Raw genomic sequence first — 20,107 nt, forward strand, 5'->3', positions numbered from 1 at the left:
CTTCTGAAAGCCAATAATGCTTGAAATGCACCTGTTAGACTTGGAGGGGGGAATGGGTTGGGGGTTCGCAGTGATAAAAAAGCTTTTAGTACATTTTAGGATGGTGTGTCAGCTCGAAACGGGTTCCGTTTGCACCATTTGCTTAGTTCATCGTAGCACCAGATGCTGCTTCTGATCATGCCGGAGACTTTCACGTCAATGGCAAAAGTTGGATCCTGCAGGCACGAAGACTTAATAAAGTACCCTGGGTGAATGTTATTAGGGAAAAAAATCTTTTGGAAAGTTCATTTAGGCCTTGTACCATTAGGAAGAATTATACTCCTCCCCTTCCCACTTCATATGACAGACTTGCACAGACTTTTAACTAAAAATTGAGTCACGGACTCTGCATACACTTGCAGTTTATTTTTTTGTTTAGTTTAGTTTTGTATCCCACCCTCACTCCCTGGCCAAGGCCAGGCTCAGGGCAGCTCACCACATGATAATCAATGTAATAAATGCAAAAAAATTCTGTAAAATCGTAACAATAAATCAGTTTACAAAATCAACAATTTTACATCCCCATAAACATTAAACAATAAAGCCGAATAGCCCTCCTTTTGCAGCATAGGGGCCGCTGCAGGGTCTGCGGACAGTCAGGAACCCCACATATTAGTTAGTAAGTAGTACAGGACAAGCAAAAAGGTGGGGGGAAATAGGATAGAAGAAGAAGAGTTGGTTTTTATATGCTGACTTTCTCTACCACTTAAGAAATAATCAAACCGGCTTACAATCACCTTTCCCTCCCCACAACAGACACCCTGTGAGGTAGGTGAGGCTGAGCAAGCTGTGACTTGCCCAAGGTCACCCAGTTGGCTTCATGTGGAGGAGTGGGGAAACAAATCCAGTTCACCATATTAGCCTCCGCTGCTCATGTGGAGGAGTGGGGAATGAAACCCTATTCTCCAGATCAGACCCCACCGCTCCAAACCACCGCTCTTAACCCCTACACCAAGCTAGCTCTCCAAGCTGGGTAGGGAGGCCTGCACTGATGGGAAACCATAGCTCTCCTCAACTATCGGCCTGGTGCAATATCTCCATCTTGCAGGCCCTGACTTGCATTATATCTGTACAGTGTGTTTCTAGACTTAAAAGAGGTCCCTGTCATAACAGAGTACATGAACAAGAGTATGGACGCAATACACCTTACTTTTCTGTATAGTTTGGCCGAGTGAGGGTTGGCTTGCACAAAGAAATGAAAGGACTTGGCTGTTGAGTTCTCTGCTTCCTAGCTCATGCACAGATGAAACTGCCTCGTACTGAGTCAGACTGTTGGTCTACCAAGGTCAGTATTTGTCTGCTCTGACTGGCAGTGGCACTCCTGAATTTCAGGTAGAGGTCTTTCTTGGCACCTACTTGTGCTTAATTTTTAGGTGGAGTTGCAGGGATTGAACATGGGACCTTGTGCATACACAGCAGGGGCTCTGCCATTGAGTAACAACCCTTCCCCGAAAGAAGGCAGTTAAGGGGAGGCATGATAGAGGTCTGTAAAATTATGCATGTTATGGAGAGAGTGGACAGGGAGAAGCTTTTCTGCTCTCTCATAATGCTAGAACGAGTGGTCATCTGATGAAGCTTGAGGGTGAGATTCAAAACAGATAAAAGGAATTATTTCTTCACACAACGCATAGTTAAATTGTGGAGCTCCTTGCCCCAGGATGCGGTGATGGCTGCCAATTTGGAAGGCTTTAAGAGGGGAGTGGACATGTTCAAGGAGGAGAGGGCTATCTGTGGCTACTAGTAAAATGGATACTAGTCATGATACATACCTCTTCTCTCCAGGATCAGAGGAGCATGCCTATTATATTAGGTGCTGGTGAACACAGGCAGGTAAATGCTGCTGCAATCGTCTTGCTTGTGGGCTTCCTAGAGGCACCTGGTTGGCCACTATGTGAACAGATGGCTGGACTTGATGGGTCTTGGTCTGATCCAGCATGGCTTTTCTTATGTTTTTATCCAATGCCCTGCGATTTGATTGAAACATTGCATAAATGTTGCATTTTATTATGTATCTTGCTGTAACATTAAAGGGTTTTAAAGAAAAGAGAGAAAGTCACCATGACAGATGAAAACCACTCATTCTTCATCTGCCCTTTTTTCAGTACTTGGAACCAATTCTGGCCCGGTAGTTGAGAGCATGCCCACAAGGATAATATGCCGAAGATTTGCAGGACAGTCGTGCAGCACGGTTGCATTTTCTACTGCGACCAAGGTGCCGGGCAAGAGGGCGTTCTTTGGGAAAGCAGAAGAGGACCTGAACTTCCAGAACACGGAGAAGAGTCCTAAGCGTGTCGTCACACTCAAATTATGGAAGCCTTCAGAATATAGAGTATCCTTTCGTCCCTCAGCCTACTGTGGGGCCAAATATGTATCTGACGAGGATGCGTCTCGCATCTTGGACGGTGGCTTGCTTGAAGGCGATTGCACTAGAATGGGTGCCAAACAGGTCCAAAGTCGCTACAGCATCACCTGTTCACGGAGGCTTTCCAGCACAAAGAATATGCTGCTGGATTTGGAAAGTAGCAAGTTTCTCTCTACCCAGGCCAATTTGATGCAGCCAACAAAACCGGGTCTTGTGGAAGATGATGGGGAAGCTGCGGATGTGGAATCTTATGATACGAAGGAGGATCCCAGGGTGTTTCAGAAGCAACGTCCTGAATACGAAGTTCTGAGTTACAATAGGCCCAAGCTTCTTCAGCCCCTTTCTGCAGAGGAAGGTCACCTGATCCTGCAGAACGTGTCCGTGTTCAAAAGCAGCCTGAAACCACGCACCATTGCGGAGTATTTCTTTCGTCTGAGCGGCTTGCTGGTAGAACAACGAGAAAGCCTGAGAGCCAACCCCAGGTTTGCCATGTTGTGTCACTGTGCAGTTGAAAGCATCCAACTCTTTGATACTTCTGAGCTGCTTATGGGTTTAAAAGCATTTGTTCACTTGGCCATTCCCCCCACAGACTCCATGCTGAAGGCATACGAATCTGAATGCTGCCGCCGCGCCTGGGACATCGGCCTGGATCGACTCCTGCTGGTGGCTGACCTGTGGCGTTGCTTGGGGCGCAGTGTCCCACGGTATCTGGAGATCGCGTTGAGCTATGTCAGTCTGCACTGGCAGGAGCTCAGTTTGCCCCAGCTGGTTCAGTTAGTCTACATCATAGGCGAAGGTCGCCAAGCCCCTGAGGATTTAATGAAGAAGCTCGACACCTTGGTCGTGAAGCACCTGAGTTCTCTGAGCCTTGAGGAAGTGGGCACCATTTGCTTAGGGTTCTTCAAGGCCAGCCATGGTCTTTCCAAACACACGATGCAGAGAATCGGAGATAAAGTCTGTGCCCAGATGGCGGAGATGAGCAATTACGCCTTGGTCAACGTTCTCAAGATGTACCGTTACACTCACGTTGATCATCCGGAGTTTCTGAAACAGCTTGGGGTGGTGGTTCCTGCCCGAATCCCTTCCATAGGCACTCAAGGAGTCATGCACATAACCCTTGCTTGTTCAGCTTTGCATTACCGCAATGAAAGGATTATGAATGCCGTCGCCTCTTCCGTGCCTTCCAGGGCAGCTTATTGCCGAAGCAAAGACATTGCCAAGTTCTTGTGGTCATTTGGGTGCCTGAACTATGAGCCACCTAACGTAGAGGAATTTTACACTTGCCTGGAGGAGCAGATGCGGTCAAAGATGCACGAATTTCAGAAGTTCCCTGAGCATTTCCTCACCTCCTTGCTAGCGCTGGCATTTGCAAAGCGGTTTCCGAAAGACTTGATAGATTATGCTCTGAGCCCTAAGTTCATCAGACGAATCAGCAATAGTAAGTTTGACCTCAAGAAGGACTTGTTTACCCTTGATGGCACAGTGGAGATTGAATGCCCGGATTACACAGGCAATCGCCTTGCAGCAGAGCTGAAGCAGGAGGTGACTGAGATGTTGTGGAATTTTGCCAAGAAGGACATCTTCACAAAGCCAGAAGTCACCGAAGCACTCTGTCTTCTGGAAGACATGTTGGGCGGTCCCCAGTATGTCAAACAACACATGCTCTTACCTCACACCAGATCAGCTGATTTGGAGATTCGTTTAGATCCAGACCGAAAGCCGTTGCCTTTTCATTCAGAAGCCGCAGCAATAAAATTGGAATTAAAAGAGAGTGGAGTCTCTCTCACAGATGACTTAATGAATCGGCTGGTGAAGGGGAGGTCTAGGAACCCATCCCCAGTGAACGACTCTGGGAACAAGGATGAAATGCGTATCCTGAAAAGACCAGTGCAGCAGGAGCGGTCCACATCCGTTCAGGATCATTTTGAGTTTTCAGACGGAGTTCCTCTTACTGGCACCATCTTGAACGCACTGACCAAATCCAAAACCTTTTGTGGAAGTCCAGACTCTCAACTGAAAGGGCAGCATCTCGGGGACACGAAATTAGCTGTTCAGGTGTCCAGTAGGAACCACTACAGCTATGGCTCAAAACACCTTCTGGGGCTCCACCATTTGAAAAGGAGGCAGCTCCGTCTAATTGGATACACGGTGGTAGAACTGCCCTTCTGGGAATGGTTCCCGTTGCTCCGGCATAGCCGGTCAGAAAAACTGAGCTATTTGCACCATAAAATATTTAACTCTGTACTGTAAGGTATTGTGGTTTTAGAACCCAAATGGTAAAAGCTAAGGGCCTGATTGCTGTCTCTTACTCAAGTTTGGCGGGGAATATAGTCGACTTTTTCTGAACAGCTTATTTGTTAAAACATCTCTTTACTGGGCCCGATGTTCAGTGTTCTTAGAGCACACCCAGAGCATTTAAATGGACCTTATAACGATTCTCTTGTAAATAAAGTGACATTGGAAGAAACATTTTATTTGCTGCTTTTTTTTTTTGAAAGCCAGCAGAGTGAAGTAATGTAATTTGAGTGTTTAATTATTCTTCATTGTAGAATCTGTAAACAATTGAAAAAGGTTACAGAAAGCACCAGAAATCCCAGTAAGACAGAGGAGATGGAGAATAAAGTTCTATTAAGGAACCCCAAAAGGTTACAGTTAAAACAAAGGGAGTTTTACCTCTTGAAAGTTCATCCCCGAAATAACCTTGTATGTCTGTAAGGTGCTACTGGACTCAAATCAAGTTAAAACAATAATGACCAACTGGTTTACACAGAGCGATTAAAAGACTGTACCGGCATTAATATTTAACAAATGATTAGTACAGTTAAAGTGAATAGGCTAAATAATGCTGAATGTTACAGAGTGAAAAAGAATCAACAAAACTCTCTGAAAAGCCTTTAAGTGCAATGATGCTAATACAGCATGTCCATAGGTTACTGCCTTTCTCTCTCTAGAATCTACATCTATAAAATAGGAAAGGAATTTAGCTGCATAACAGCACCCTTGTGGAGATGAGCGACAGAATATGAAGTGTTACAGTGCAGTTTAAACAATATTGTGTTGTTTGTGTTGGTATAATAGAACCCCAGACACAGTTCTGCATAGAAAACACAGGGTGAGGCTCTCTGTTCACCTGACCCCGAGAGGGTTTTTCCGTTCCTTATTACAGTCCGATTGCAATTAAGAATAGTTAATGTTATGATGGGCGACCTTCCGTTCTTCAATATGGCGGACTGGAATGCATTATGAAACTCCAAATCTGTATCTTGAACATGCAGAGCCAGCGTGGTGTAGTGGTTAAGAGCGGTGGTTTGGAGCAGTGGGCTCTGATCTGGGGAACCGGGTTTGATTCCCCACTCCTCCACATGAGCAGCGGAGGCTAATCTGGTGAACTGGATTTGTTTCCCCACTCCTACACACGAAGCCAGTTTAGTGGCCTTGGGCAAGTCACAGCTCTATTAGAACTCTCTCAGCCTCACCTACCTCACAGACTGTCTGTTATGGGGAGGGGAAGGTGATTGTAAGCCGGTTTGAGTCTCCCTTGAGTGGTAGAGAAAGTCGGCGTATAAAAACCAACTCTTTTTCTTCTTAAAAAACAGTGAATGCAGTTGTGGAAGAAAATGGCTGCAGGAGGTGGGGACACATGTGCCAAAAATAATGCAGGTACGCTCAGGCTGTCAAAGATAGGACATTTTGGAGGACTTTCATTCATAGGGTCGCCATGAGTTGGAAGCAACTTGACGGCACTTAACACACACACACACACACACACACGCTAAGGAGGGCGAAGTGGGTAGAATCTCATTCCGTCCCCACCTGGGACCCACAGCATCCTTTTGAGTAGTTACATGGTGTTTGGAGAGGCATGGAAAATGTGTTTCTGCCACCTCTTTACACTTGAAGTAGACAATGCATAGTTACATTTTGGAACTCCCTGCCCCAGGATGTGGTGATGGCTGCCAACTTGGTAGGCTTTAAGAGGGGAGTGGACATATTCAAGGAGGAGAGGACTATCTGTGGCTACTAGTAAAATGGATACTAGTCATGATGCATACCTATTATCTCCAGGATCTAAGGAGCATGTCTATTATCTTAGGTGCGGTGGAGCACAGGCAGGATGGTGCTGCTGCAGTCGTCTTGTTTGTGGGCTTCCTAGAAGCACCTAGTTGGCCACTGTGTGAACAGATGGCTGGAGTTGATGGGCCTCAGTCTGATCCAACAGGACTTTCCTTATGTTCATAGAGGCCACCCTCCAATGTAGCCATTTTCTCCAGCGGTAGTGATCTGTGCAGTTTGGAGATCAGCTTTAATTCTAGGAGATCTCCAGGCCCCACCTGGCAAGTTGGTAACCCTAAATATATGCCCTGCCTTGTGACTGGCTCCACAGGACCCCCAACTGGGCAACCTTCGAGCAAGAGTATGGAAAGAAGAACAAGTCCCTCTCCATCTTGTGCCAAATTAATATGCCTTCTTCAAGAGCTGTAACTAGCAACTTTGGTAGACCCCAATTTAAGATTTCACTCAATCGTTTTCTAGCGTACATTTTTAGCAGGTAGCTGCTGTCTTGGTTCTGGCCACGTTGGTTCTATTTATTATTTACACCAGTTAAATAATTATCACACAGTCATAGTCATGGTGGTGATGGAAAGCGCCGTCAAGTCGCAGCTGACTTACGGCAGCCAAGTAGGGGATTCAAGGGGATTTTCCTTACTGGAAGTCTTCAAGACCCCTCACCATCTTCGTTGCCCTACTCCGGACACGTCCCAGCTTGTCTGCACGTCCTTCCCATTTCATTAACCCAATGAGCAATGACAGACACAGCAAACCTACTAATTGCTTTATTGCAAAGCCGGTTTGAGTCTTCCTTAAGCGGTAGAAAAAGTCGGCATATAAAACCAGCTCTTTCTTTTCTGCTTTATGTGCATTTCCACGTGCAAGAATGCAAAAACTTGACAGATTTTTTCCCCCTGGTCTTGTTAACTAGCCAATATTTGCAACCTTCGCTAAGCCCGTCTCTCCCTTGTTTCTTCTGGCATGTTCAGATATCACATGTTGGTGGGGGTAACTTAAAAGCAGCACTTGAGTCTCTCTCAAGGCTTGTGAGACCAACCGCTTTCTGAGCCCTCTGTGTGTGTGTGTGGTATTCCTGCCTACTGGAAACAACTGTGGGCTGCCAGTGGCAATCAGTTTTTGTGGAGAACTTTGAGAAGGGGGGGGGGATTTGGTCTCTGTTTCCTGGCACAGCCAGGGGGCAGCTGGTTGCCAGAGTCAGAGGAATACCACTGGCAGCTGCATTTGAGGGGTGCATCCCTCCTGCTGTCCCACAGAGAGGATTGTGTTCAGTGAAGCCGTATGAGGCTCACCCTGTGATCCATTTTGGGCAGATTGATCTGGGGAAAGCATGAAGTGCATCTCTACCTTGCAGGTCAACGTCTTCAAGTGCCCGCTGAGGCCGGTGCTGGGCTGATCTAGTGCCCAACAGCAGTGGAGGAAGCGCAGAACAAGAGAATTGCATGGTGTATTGGTTAAGAGCAGTGATTTGGAGTGTTGGACTTCAATCTGGAGAACCGGGTTGGTTTCCCCACTCCTCCACATGAAGCCAGCTGGGTGATCCTGGCCTAGTCACAGCTCTCTTAGAGTTCTCTCAGCCCCACCTACCTCACAAGGTGTCTGTTGTGGGGAAGGGAAGGCAATTGTAAGCGGGTTTGGTTCTCCTTTAAGTGGTAGAGAAAGTCGGCATATAAAAACCAACACTTCTTCATCTACTACTACTAGAATCATAGAGTTGGAAGGGGACCGCCAGGGTCATCTAGTCCCCCCTGCACAATGCAGGAAATTAACAACTACCTCCCCACACACCCCCTAGTGACCCCTACTCCATGCCCAGAAGATGGCCAAGATGCCCTCCCTCTCATCTGCCTACTCCTCCTCCCCCAGGCTCTTCTCTCTTCAGGAATTGTGCTACTGCAGGGGCCTCCATTTTGCTGGTAAGAGGAGCGTGGGAAGGAGATGAGCCCTGACTCTTTTGCTTCCCTTTTTAGACCTCGACAGTGGTGCCTGAAAGGAAGTGCAATAGAGTCGCGCTTGGCTCCCACCCATAGAGCGGAATTGGAAGGGTCATGGACATCCTGTGCCCAAGGCCCATAAAAGCCCACAGCTTCCTCTGCCTTCTTGAGAAGGGGCCACGGCTCAGTGGGAGAACATCTGTTTGGCGTGCAGAAGGTCCCAGGTTCAATCCCTGGCATCTAGCTAGAAGGATCAGGTGGTAGGTGATGTGAAAGACCTCTACCTGAGATCCTGGAGAGCCATTGCCCCTCTGAGTAGACAATACCAACCTTGATGTACCTGTTGTCTAAGGCAGCATCACGTGTCATATTCAGTTAAGGAAAAAAATTAGAAGTTGGGCTATGAAAGGTGAAGGTGGGTGAGCACCAGGTCATTACTGACCCATGGGGTGATGTCACCTGCCGACGTTTCCTAGGCAGACTTTGTTTACGGGGGGTTTGCCAGTGCCTTCCCCAGTCATCTCCCCTTTACCCCCAGCAAGCTGGGTACTCATTTTACCGACCTCGGAAGGATGGCTGAGTCAACCTTGAGCTGGCTACCTGAAACAGACTTCCATCGGGGTAGAACTCGGGTCGTGAGTGGAGCTTGGACTGCAGTACTGCAGCTTACCACTTTGCGCCACGGGGCTCCTATGGGGTAGGAACACTTCATTTAAAAAGCAGTTGGGTGGAATTGCTTTCCCCCTCCTCACCTTCCCCTGCACGTGCTATCTGTAGAATTGTTCACACTGAAGATAGCCAGAGAAATGGATTTGGCACGGCTGTAACACCACAATCTCAAGAGGTTAAAATGCGGAGGATGTGGTGTAAATTTCTTTCTTGCAGTCTGTTTCCACAGCATTCTGAAACATATTTTGTGTGCATGCTTGGTTTAGTTTCAGATTCAGTTTGGAAGCAGGGAAGCTGATCTCTGAGCCAAGCAGTAAAGATGGTGATCAATGTCTGCCTCCCACAATTCAAGCCAAGAATTCACTGCAACAAGGTATTTCATTGAGCATGAAAGTGGGAGGGGGGGGGTACCAGCTGGGCCCTGCTTAGCTTCTGAGGTCGGGAAAGCCAGGCCAAGCAGTAAAGAAGAACCATAGTCAAATCGCAGCAGACCCTGCAGGGTTTTCAGGCTAGAGACCCAACAGAGGTGGTTTGCCTGCCTCTGCATAGCAACCCTGGACTTCCTTGGTCGTTTCCCATGCAAATACCAACCATGGCTGACCTTGCTTAGCTTCCAAGTCTGACGAGATCGGATCAGGACAGCGGGATGACACTCTGGAGAAGTGGTTTTGATTCCCCACTCCTTCACATGAGCAGCGGAGACTAATCTGGTGAACTGGATTTGTTTCCCCGCTCCTACACACAAAGCCAGCTGGGTGACCTTGGGCTAGTCACAGCTCTGTTAGAGCTCTCTCAGCCCCATCTACCTCACAGGGTGTCTGTTGTGGGGAGGGGAAGGGAAGGTGATTGTAAGCTGGTTTGAGTCTCCCTTAAGTGGTAGAGAAAGTCGGCAAATAAAAACCAACTCTTCTTCTATTCCCGTTGCATCCTAGAGTGTTCAAGATGCCCAAACCACTTGGCATACCCACATCGAAGTCCCTTCTAAAAACTGGAACTAAGAGTGGGGAAAAACCCTTCTCAACTGCAGCATTCTCTTCTGGTCAGAAACATTTTTTTGGGGGGGTGATCAAACTAAAGCTCGAAGTCCTGTTTATGTGCCACAGGAGAGCTCAACACTGAAAGAAAGTGCTTAATGGTACTCAGATCATGCCCGAGTTTGCTTATTGAACACATGAACTCATGAAGCTGCCTTATACTGAATCAGACCCTTGGTCCATCAAAATTAGTATTGTGTTCTCAGAACAGCATCGGCTCTCCAGGGTCTCAGGCAGAGGTCTTTCACATCACCTACCTGCCTAGTCCCATTAACTGGAAATGCCGGGGATTGAACCTGGGACCTTCTGCACGCCAAGCTGATGCTTTACCACTGAGCCACAGCCCCTCCCCTTGTAGGCCTCTTCTTTTTAAGTACAGTACGGTGATTGCTTTTCTTTCAGTACGGTGATTGCTTTTCTTACAGATCTCTGCTGACGGTTACGAAGTAGAAAACCTTATCTCGGAAGACCTCGCCAAGAGAAACCGTGGTTTCCGCTGTGAATATTTTATCAAGCCCCCCGTCCAGGTGACGCTTTCTTTCCCCTTCAACGTCGAAATCTGCCGTGTCAATATAGACATTTCGTCAGGAAGCTGTCAGAACATCACCGGGCTGGACATTTGCACATCTACCTCGTCCAGTAAGGCCTCTTGGAACGGCCCCGAATCTCCATTCTCAGGTCTGGCCGGGCAGCCGGTGTCGGACAAGGAGGCTTTCACACTTGTGGGCAAAGCCGTGCTGAAGAACCAGAGCAAAGTGACTTTCAGCCACCGCGGCTTCAGGCCAAGGCCTCCGTTCCATCACCTGACGGATGCCCTCTCCTCCTTCTCCGGCTCGGCATCCCTGGACCTGTGGAACAAAGGCCCCACCTCCCTGACTAGTGTATCACACTTAAAAATCTGCATCACCCATGTGGCAGGGGGCGGTCTCCCCTGCATTAAGAGAGTGGAGGTCTGGGGCCAGCCGGCCAAATCTTGCCCGCATGAAGTGGTGGATGACATCCTTCGGGTTGCCTCAGCATCCCCAGCTCTGGGTTTTGGTGGGCAGGCCTCCAGCCTTCCGTCCCCGATGGAGAGCGACACGGTGCCCTTCGGCCACCCGGCCGGCCGGGAGCAGAGGCTGATGGAGGCCGTGCAGGACATCCCCGAAGAGTTCTTGGACCCCATCACCCTGGAGGTGATGACCTTCCCCATGCTCCTGCCCTCGGGCAAGGTCGTTGACCGGGAGACCCTAGAGAAATGCAACCGGAGTGAAGCGTCCTGGGGGCGGGTGCCCAGTGACCCGTTCACGGGGGTTGCTTTCAGCCAGCATTCCCAGCCCCTTCCCCACCCCTCCCTGAAAGCCAGGATCGACCACTTCCTCCTCCAACACAGCATTCCCGGCACAAATTTGCTTGGGAGGGCCCAGGCCTCGGGGTCGGCCGTCGCCTCTTCCATAGCCATGTCGTCTCTCAAAAGGAAAATGGACCTTCTGGAGCAGAACCCGGGTTGCCACCTGGACCCTTCCAGCTTTTCGACAACGGACTTTGTCGCCACGTCTACCTCGGAGTCCCGCGCCAAAAAAATGAAAATGGAGTGCGAGGCAAACCCTGCCCAGATGGACTGCTCTGCAGGTACCCTCGGGGTTCTGTACTCTTAATCCGCAGTGGGAGCCACACCACCGACCTGCAACCAGAAGTTCTTTGAGTGTGCCTTCCCTTGTTCTAAATTGTCTCTAGATCTGGAGTGTCGAACTCATTTGTTATGAGGGCCGGATATGACATAAATGTCCATAGGTTTGGCCGGGCCATTTGTACCAAGTAAATAAATAAATATCATAAAATGTAGTGCCAGGTACCAGAGAGATGAACTTCATAGAAGACACAGACAAAGTCAATTAATGATATTATTTATTGTTTTAAGTGTGTTTGCATTTTAAGTAAAAAATAATATCATTAATTGGCTTTGCCTGTGTCTTCTGTACAGTTTATATCTCTGGTCCCTGGCACTAAATTTGATCTGGACTGGAGGGGTGGCTGCCTGGGAACAGAATTTGTGCTCTGAGACTGGAATGACATGTTGCAGAGTGGAATGACAACCCCTGGGAGTAGCGGAAGCATTCTGGGACTGTCACTTCTGCTACTCCGAGGGGCTGTCATTCCAATTGGGAGCTGTCATTTCATTCCTGAACACTTGTGCTACTCCCAGTGGCAGTCATTCCACTCCTGACCTGTCATACTAGCCACAGATCACTTCTGCTACTCCCAGGTGCTGTCATTCCACTCCTGACCTGTCATTCCAGTCCCAGAACACTTCTGCTACTCCAAGGGGCTGTCACTCCATTCCCAAACACTTCTGCTACTCCCGGTGGCAGTCATTCCACTCCTGACCTGTCATACTAGCCACAGATCACTTCTGCTACTCCTAGTTGCTGTCATTCCACTTGGGGGCTGTCATTCCAGTCCCAGAACTCTTCTGCTACCCAGAGGTTGTTATTCCACTCTGCAACCTGTCATTCCAGTCCCAGAGTAGTCTATTTTGGCCCAGAGACTTTAATGGAAAATCCATTCTGCATTTTTTTTGCAACTTGTTTGTGCTGTAATGTATTTTAATGGAGCTAATACAAGTCAACTGGCATTCCTGGATCCCATTATTGCTAGTGGGCCTCCAAGCCTCTCCCGTTGTTTCCGATGGGCAATCCTGTCATTCATTTTAGTACATCCCCTTGTTTATTTTAGGAATTGCATAGAGAATTAACATTTGGGAAGTTCTTCCTGCCTATAGAGCAGCAGTGCAAGACTGCTGAGGTTTGAGGATAGGAGATCAGCATCTTGCTCACTTAGTCCTGACCCTCAGAAGTTGCCCTAGAGCTCCAGCTGCTGAGGTTTTACAGTTGGTGAGCAGGAAGCTGCTCATTTTGCTGCATAATTTGAGCAGTGCAATGTAGGGAAGGAAATACATATTTAGGGTGTTGGAGGAGAGTGTTACTGATACAATGGACCTCCAAAAAACAACAAATCAGTGGGCTATAGATCAAATCAAGCCAGAACTGACCCTAGAAGCTAAAATTACTAAACTGAGACTGTACTACTTTGGACACATTATGAGAAGACTGGAGTCCCTGGAAAAGACAATCATGCTAGGAAAAGTTGAAGGCCGCAGGAAAAGAGGAAGACCCAACAAGAGAAGGATTGATTCTACAAAGCAAGCCAGGGCCCTCAGTTTGCAAGACCTGAGCAAGACTGTTCAATATCAAAACCTTTAATGGCATAAAAGAAGCAGATTAGGGTAATACAGTACTTATCGAGTTCAGCATAATACAGTAGTTAAATTCATTGTAAACACCAAAGTAACACAATTGGCAAAGCTATTACTTGTCAATACAAAGATCCATAGTTAAAATTTTTGCCAAATATTCGGCAGCTGCTTCAGTCGAGTTGGGGCACTTTATCAGCTAATAAGAGTTGGGTAGTCCTCTTCGCTGGGCCAGGAAAATTCATAATAATTTGGTCTATGAAACGATAGACTAGAAAAAAAGGGGCAAAGCAGTAAAATATGAGTTATGGAATCAGGTTCGAGAAGACAGAATTTGCATAGTCTAAACGGGATATTATGGAATCTCCCGGAGAGAACTGCCAAGGGGAAGACATTCAGTCTGGTAAGCATAAAAGCCCACCGATGGAGGGGATTGGTGATGTTTTGAATGTAAGGAGCTCCTCTGGGGACGTAGGTCAACAATCTGAAAACGGGGAACATGTCATATTGGAGCCTGCATTTATAATCTGTTCCTCAATGTCCCTAATTCTTTGCCAGATGGTAAAGAGAATTTGGGACTCACCACAATTATTTAGAGAGTCTAAACTAATTCCTAAGGAATTAATTTTCAGACAAATGTGCTGGTACCATAGGGAGACATAGGGATCTCTTAGCATGTCGTACAATAAGGTGAATGGGTCAGATTGGAAGTGGATACGAAGCCACAGTTTAACGGTGGCAATCCAAGCTCTTGTGGACAGAAGATGAAGGCCAAGCTCTTTGCAAACTGTAGAGATTAGTCATATTGGGCAAACCCAATATTCGTCGCAAAAAGAAGGTCAAACTGCTGTCAGCATCCAAGGTGAAAACTTGGATCCAAACGGGGACCCCATAGAGTAATTGGTTAGAAACTTTCGATGAGTAAATCTGAATCGCTGTGGGAACAAACTGGTGTCCATCTTGATAGTAGAAACGTGCCACTGCTTGGTATTGGCTCCTTGCTGTAATGATAGCTGCTTTCCGGTGGTGCTACCAGTTGAGGTTGTAGTGAAAAAGGAGGCCCACGTATCTGAAGGACTTGTTCGACTGGGTTGCCGTCTATTCTCCATGTATGGCCCTTCCAGGTTTTAGAAAAAAAATCATAATCTTGGATTTCTCGGAATTGATGATTAAGTCATTCTGTGAGCAGAAGGCAGACAAAAGCCGTTGGAGGCCGATTTTAGTGATAGATAAGAGAACAGCATCGTCCGCATATAGCAGAAGAGGAACTGGTGAGGAAGGACTGTTAAGGATAGGACCTTTTGGGGGACATTGATTCATAGGGTCGCCTTCAGTTGGAAGTGACTTCATGGCAATTCACGCATTAACTCTTGCGCACACACACACACACAGGTCCCTCAGGGCTGGAGAGGGGGGAAGGAGTGAACAACTTCACTCCCCCTGCCCCGTCAAGCTCCACATGGGTGGGACTGAAGATTGCACTGCCCCTGCCGGGAGACAGGGCGATCCTCAGTTCCCACCCCAGGCAAGCTCCACATGGAGACGAGGCAATCCTCAGTTCACCCCACCCCACCCCAGGCAAGCTCCACGTAGGGCTTGCCTGGGGCGGGGAGGACTGAAGATCACACCGCCTCCCGCCGGGAGATAGGGCAGGGAGGACTGCAGGTGGGCAATCCTCAGTTTACGGAGGGCCTGGCTGTGCCAGAGAAGGACCCAGGGGGGAGAGAAGAAGAGGGGGAAGGAGGAAGGGGAAAGGATGGGAGGGGGGGAAAGGGAGGGCGCGCCAGGCCAGCGGAGGGCCTGGCTGCGCCCGGGAAGGATGGGGAGAAGGGGGACAACATTTCAAATTAATTTTTCGTTCAAGTTTGCTTTGAGAATTGCTGTGAAAGATGGTTGTACATTTTCCAAAAATATTTGCTGTGATCTTATTCATGTACTGCTGCAATTTGGTTAAGACAGGTTTTCTTTGCTGATTCTCTAAGAGATGGCTCCCTGTGTGTATTTGATGAAGGGAGCCTTGACTCTTGAAAGCTTATGCCCCTAAAATCTTGTTGGTCTCTAAGTTGCTGCTGGATTTGAATCCAACTGTTCTTCCTGTGTTCCTGTCTCAGTTCAGGATGATGTTGATTTTTGCAGGATTGGCGAATGGAGGATAGATCTGCCAGTGACTATTAGCCATGCTGACTAGATAGACTTCCTCAGAACATGGGGGATCCATCTTAGGTACTGGCAGGGAAACCACCCCATAAACATAGTCTGCCTAGTAAACGTCGGGATGTGACGTCACCCCATGGGTCAGGAATGACCTGGTGCTTGCACAGGGGACTACCTTTACCTTTTAAAATAAATATATAAATAATTGCTTTTTAAGAACTCAATAATAATTGCTTTTTAAGTTCCTTGTACTTTTTTATTTTTGGGGGGGGGGTTGAGTTCATTTTTTCCCCTTTTGGTTGGTTCTTTTCTAAATTAGTGTTCCAGCGCGTCTTTCTGATGCAGCAGTATGTGATAGGCTGCCCTCTCAGTTGTTTGCGTGTTTGGTTTAGGCCGGAGGGTCTCTTTTCAGGTCGTGTGCTTTTCTTTGCAGGTCCCGTTTCTCACGAGCAGAGGCTTTCTGCGAGCTTGGACTGCGCCTTGAGCTGCATGCCGTTGTTCACGGCTCGCTTGGCGAAGAGCCAGCTGGTTCCATGCGGCGGAGGCAGTGATGGCGGCCTGTTGAACCCGAGCAGTGGCTATGGTAAGGCCGGGCCCTGTATGAGCCCTTGGGACCTGTTGGTCTGTGAGGCAGTTGTTGCCTCTTTCTTCGGAAAGAATCTGGGAGCTCCAAATCGTGGGCCTCTTGCCATGACAAGGGGGGAGAAGCTCCCTGTCTCCCTGCGTCTCGGAACATGTGGTTCTTGCATGCAGTTTAAGGGCTATGTGATGTGATTGTCTTTGATACGTGTGTGTTTATTCGGTACATTTGTAGGTCGTCTGTGAGGCCCGTTTGTGATAGCCTAGTGCAGGGCTTCTTAAGCTTTTTCCACTCACAACCCCTTTTTGCCCAAGAAATTTTTATGCGACCCTGGGTATATAAAATAGGTATACAAATCAAACATTTACTGATAATAAATCAATTTTTTTCGCGACCTCCCACATTCAGTTACATGACCCCATATGGGGTTGCGACCTACAGTTTAAGAAGCTTTGGCGTAGTGCAAGAGTTGCCCCCCCCCCAACTATCATTCCTGGGTCCAGTTTTCCCTTGCTCTGTTGTCCATTGACCAGCTGACCCTGCTTCCCCTTGTCCATACATCAGGTAGCTGTAGGAGTGGTCACTGTATCCATTCACCCACTGGCCAAGTTTAAATGTTCTGTGTGCGTTCTGTAAGTCTGGCATTACCAGAAGACAGGATTGGATCATGCAGATCCATTCTTCGAACAGTTTCCTTCTGACATAAGTAGCCAGTTGCCATCACCTTCTTGCATTAGAGCAGTGGTTCCCAACCTTTTTTTGACCAGGGACCACTAGGACCTTTTTGTTCGGTGCAGGGACCCCAAGGTTCAAAATAAAAATTCCAGGAATTTGAAAATAAACTTTAATCATAACTGTTAGTTAAACATTAAACTTAGAATTATATTTGAATATATATATTTTATAATAGAGAACTTTTAATTGAAAATATTAATTTATTATGGGTTTATAACTTTGTTTCGCGGACCTTAATTTAGTTCTTGCGGACCCCTGGGGGTCCATGGACCCCTGGTTGGGAACCAGTGCATTAGAGGAACATGCAGAAATTAGTGGAGTAGATCGATGGGATCCAAGCCGGACATGTCCAAAATGGTGCATGGGGTGTTTATCCCATAGAATCTTTAAACATCTGAAGTACAACAATGGGTGAAGGTTACACTTAAAGCTCACCCATACCCCCCCCCCCCAGACAGGTAACAGAAGCTTGAAAGCCTGGTAGGGCTGGATCTCGATCCAAGTGACCGTTAGGGGCAACCGGTCTTTTTGAGCCTGCGGGCACTTCTAGAATTTTGACACAGGGTGGTGGGCGCATCTACGGAATGGCCGGCCACAGGAGGTGGAGCCAGCTGCAAAATGGCTACCACAGAAGCTGCCTGAATCAGAACAACAAAAAAGGGGAAGAAACTCAATCAAATATGTAGATGGCTCTTCAAAGGTATACCATATAACAAAATAATTACATTTAAGTACACAGTAAAATTGTTAAAAACACAGGGCCTGGATTACAGGCTGCATATAAAAATCAGTTATAAAATTCTTATGCCCATCTGTATATCAACTGTTCATAAGAAGTTTATGCTGGATCTGACTCTTTTTCCATCAAAGTCAGTACTGTCTACTCAGACTGGCAGCAGCTCTCCTGGATCTCGGGCTGAGGTCTTTCATGTCACCTCCTACCTGATCTTTTTGACCTGGAGATGCCAGGGATCGAGCCTGGGCCCTTCTACTTGCCAAGCAGATGCTCTGCCGCTGAGCCGCTGCCCCCCTTCCTGTGCTTCTTGCCGTGGATGCTCACCCCCATTTCTTTCTCTCCCCCTCCCACTCAAGAGCACAGCCGGAACGGGGCTCACCAGGGCTGCTCTTCCTGCCGCAGGACCTTTTCCTCCTACTTCAAGCCGGAGCCCATTTACCAACTCCCCTGCAGCCACCTCGTCTGTCGCTCCTGCCTCGCCGAGAAGCAGAAGTCCCTCTCCATACTATGCATGAACTGCAAAAGGTCGGTCGCCACGCACGATGTCGTGAGGGTCCACTTCTGACCCGTTTCAGCAGCACTCTCTTTGGGACGGGCATTTGGAGCACGGCAAGCTGCCAGAGGAGAGCTCAGAAGCAGCCGGTTCTCCCTTCCTTGCCACCCTCTCTAAGTTGGGCAAGCCGAGAGCGAAAACGAGTGGTTCTGAAGAGGACGTTGCACTAAAATGCAGAGATGGGGCTGTAGCGTTTTGCTGGAGCTAAAGCGGCCCGAGGATAAAAAAGCCATATGCTTCCTTAATTTAAAAAAAGCATTTGCATATAAAACTGACATCCATGTAATTACACGCTATTATTTAGCAGTCTTTCGGAGGGGAATTCCACGCATAGGTCGCTTCTGTATTCTAAATGATAACATGAGGTCTTTGTCGGTTATAAGGAAGTAAGAGAACAGAGCTACAGAAACGTAGCTGAAGCGGTCATTCGTCTACTGCAGGGTGTGTTTTTTTCCAGCTGTGCAAAAAAAAAAAAATTGTGCCAGAAACAAGTACACAGGTTGCCAGTTCTTAAGATCAAGAGACTACCCGAGGGTGGGTAGCAGTGCGGTGATGCTTGAACAATGCAGGTGGCAATTCTCCTTCCTTGTGCCATCTGTGTGTGTCCGGCAGGAGGACAAGTCCGTGTATTATGTACGCACATCCATGTTGTCACTTTTGATTCCTGTGGTGCGACTTGGGAGTGTGGGGTGGGTGGGGATTGGCTTGCCTCCCGCCTAGCCAATGAATATGTAAGCCTTAATAAAGCTATCGTCAGAAGCTGCTGATCTTTCTGGGCTCCCTAGGGAGCGGCTTTCTTTTTGTTTCTGTTTCTGGCACAGGACAAAGTCTGTCATGGCTACTGTGATGCAGTGACAAAAAAGGCTAATGCGGTCTTGGGGTGCATCAACAGAAGCATAACATCCAAATCGCAAGGCATCATAGTTCTGCTGTACACTGCATTGGTCAGGCTGCACCTGGAGTATTCTGTGCAGTTCTGGAGGCCTCACTTCAGAAAGGATGTGGACAGAATGGAGCGGGTGCAGAGGAGAGCGACGAGGATGATCGGGGACCTGGAGACCAAGCCCTACGAGGAAAGGCTGAGGGAGCTGGGAATATTTAGTCTGGGGAAGAGGAGGTTGAGGGGGGACAGGATTGCTCTCTTGAAGTATCTGAAGGGCTGTCACTTAGAGGAGGGCAGGGAGCTGTTCCTGTTGGCAGCAGAGGATAGGACTCGCAAGAATGGGTTTAAATTGTGGGCTGAAAGGTACCAGCTGGATATTAGGATTTTTTTTTTTTTACAGTAAGAGTTGTTCGTCAATGGAACCAGCTACCTAGGGAGGTGATGAGCTTCCCCTCACTGGCAGTCTAAGAAGTGGCTGGACAAACACTTGTCAGGGATGCTCTTGGCTGATCCTGCATTGAGCAGGGGGTTGGACTAAATTGCTCATATGGCTCCTTCAAATTCTATGATTCTGTTTCAGTCTTCTGGGACTGATTCATGCAAGACCCGTAGAGAAGTAGAGAATGAAAATATTGGGTGAAGGTAATACCCCAGGAACCTGCTGGCACCCATTGCTCATAACATAAGAACCCTGTTGTATCCGACCAGTGGTCCATCTAGTCCAGCATCCTTCCCAGCCCGGATTTGGCAACCCTATCCTACTTACGAGTAGCTGGCAAAGTGTGCCACAGAAGGAGAGAGTCAGGCATGCTGGTGAGCACCACAACACATTGGAGTGATGGATGGAGGGTGACCATTCTCCTGCCACCCACGCCAGCCATTTTGCGTGGTGGCATCAGAAGTGACCACAGGCTCAAGATTGGGAATCCTTGACCTTAACCTGTCGACCCCCCTCCTAAGCTGAGTAGATTTGGAACATAGCTGTGCCAGCCACTATGCCTTGAAAAATCCTTAGGCCTGTGATCTTTTTGTCACACCTTTAGATGTTTGGAAAAGGAAGACCAAACGTTTAGGGCTTTGACCTTAACCGGGGTGATGTCACAGGACCAGGGAGACAGAAGAAGAAGA

At 47.9% G+C, this 20,107-nt stretch overlaps 2 protein-coding genes across 2 annotated transcripts; both read left to right on the forward strand.

The window, feature by feature from the left end:
* The first annotated feature begins 2,176 nt into the window (after nucleotides 1–2,176).
* FASTKD5 (FAST kinase domains 5) lies at nucleotides 2,177–4,651 on the forward strand. Its single transcript, XM_056855832.1, has one exon. The coding sequence runs from the start codon at nucleotides 2,177–2,179 to the stop codon at nucleotides 4,649–4,651; it is 2,475 nt and encodes an 824-aa protein (XP_056711810.1).
* A 4,686-nt stretch (nucleotides 4,652–9,337) lies between these two features.
* On the forward strand, nucleotides 9,338–18,128 carry UBOX5 (U-box domain containing 5). The gene is made up of 4 exons (XM_056855716.1): nucleotides 9,338–9,445; nucleotides 10,532–11,717; nucleotides 15,926–16,075; nucleotides 17,900–18,128. Exons 1-4 carry the CDS (start codon nucleotides 9,392–9,394, stop codon nucleotides 18,106–18,108), a joined length of 1,599 nt encoding a protein of 532 aa, XP_056711694.1. The 5' UTR covers nucleotides 9,338–9,391; the 3' UTR covers nucleotides 18,109–18,128.
* The last annotated feature ends 1,979 nt before the right edge of the window (nucleotides 18,129–20,107 follow it).

This window comes from Euleptes europaea, chromosome 9, assembly GCF_029931775.1.
Source record: "Euleptes europaea isolate rEulEur1 chromosome 9, rEulEur1.hap1, whole genome shotgun sequence".
NCBI lineage: Eukaryota > Metazoa > Chordata > Lepidosauria > Squamata > Sphaerodactylidae > Euleptes > Euleptes europaea.

What these genes read in the sequence shown, in the direction of transcription:
- UBOX5 (XM_056855716.1), top strand. Translation starts at nt 9,392, where the DNA reads ATGGTGATCAATGTCTGCCTCCCACAATTCAAGCCAAGAATTCACTGC. An exon ending in CAAGAATTCACTGCAACAAG is followed by an intron (nt 9,446 to 10,531) that starts GTATTTCATTGA and finishes CTTTTCTTACAG; the next exon opens with ATCTCTGCTGACGGTTACGA. An exon ending in CCAGATGGACTGCTCTGCAG is followed by an intron (nt 11,718 to 15,925) that starts GTACCCTCGGGG and finishes TTTTCTTTGCAG; the next exon opens with GTCCCGTTTCTCACGAGCAG.
- FASTKD5 (XM_056855832.1), top strand. Translation starts at nt 2,177, where the DNA reads ATGCCCACAAGGATAATATGCCGAAGATTTGCAGGACAGTCGTGCAGC.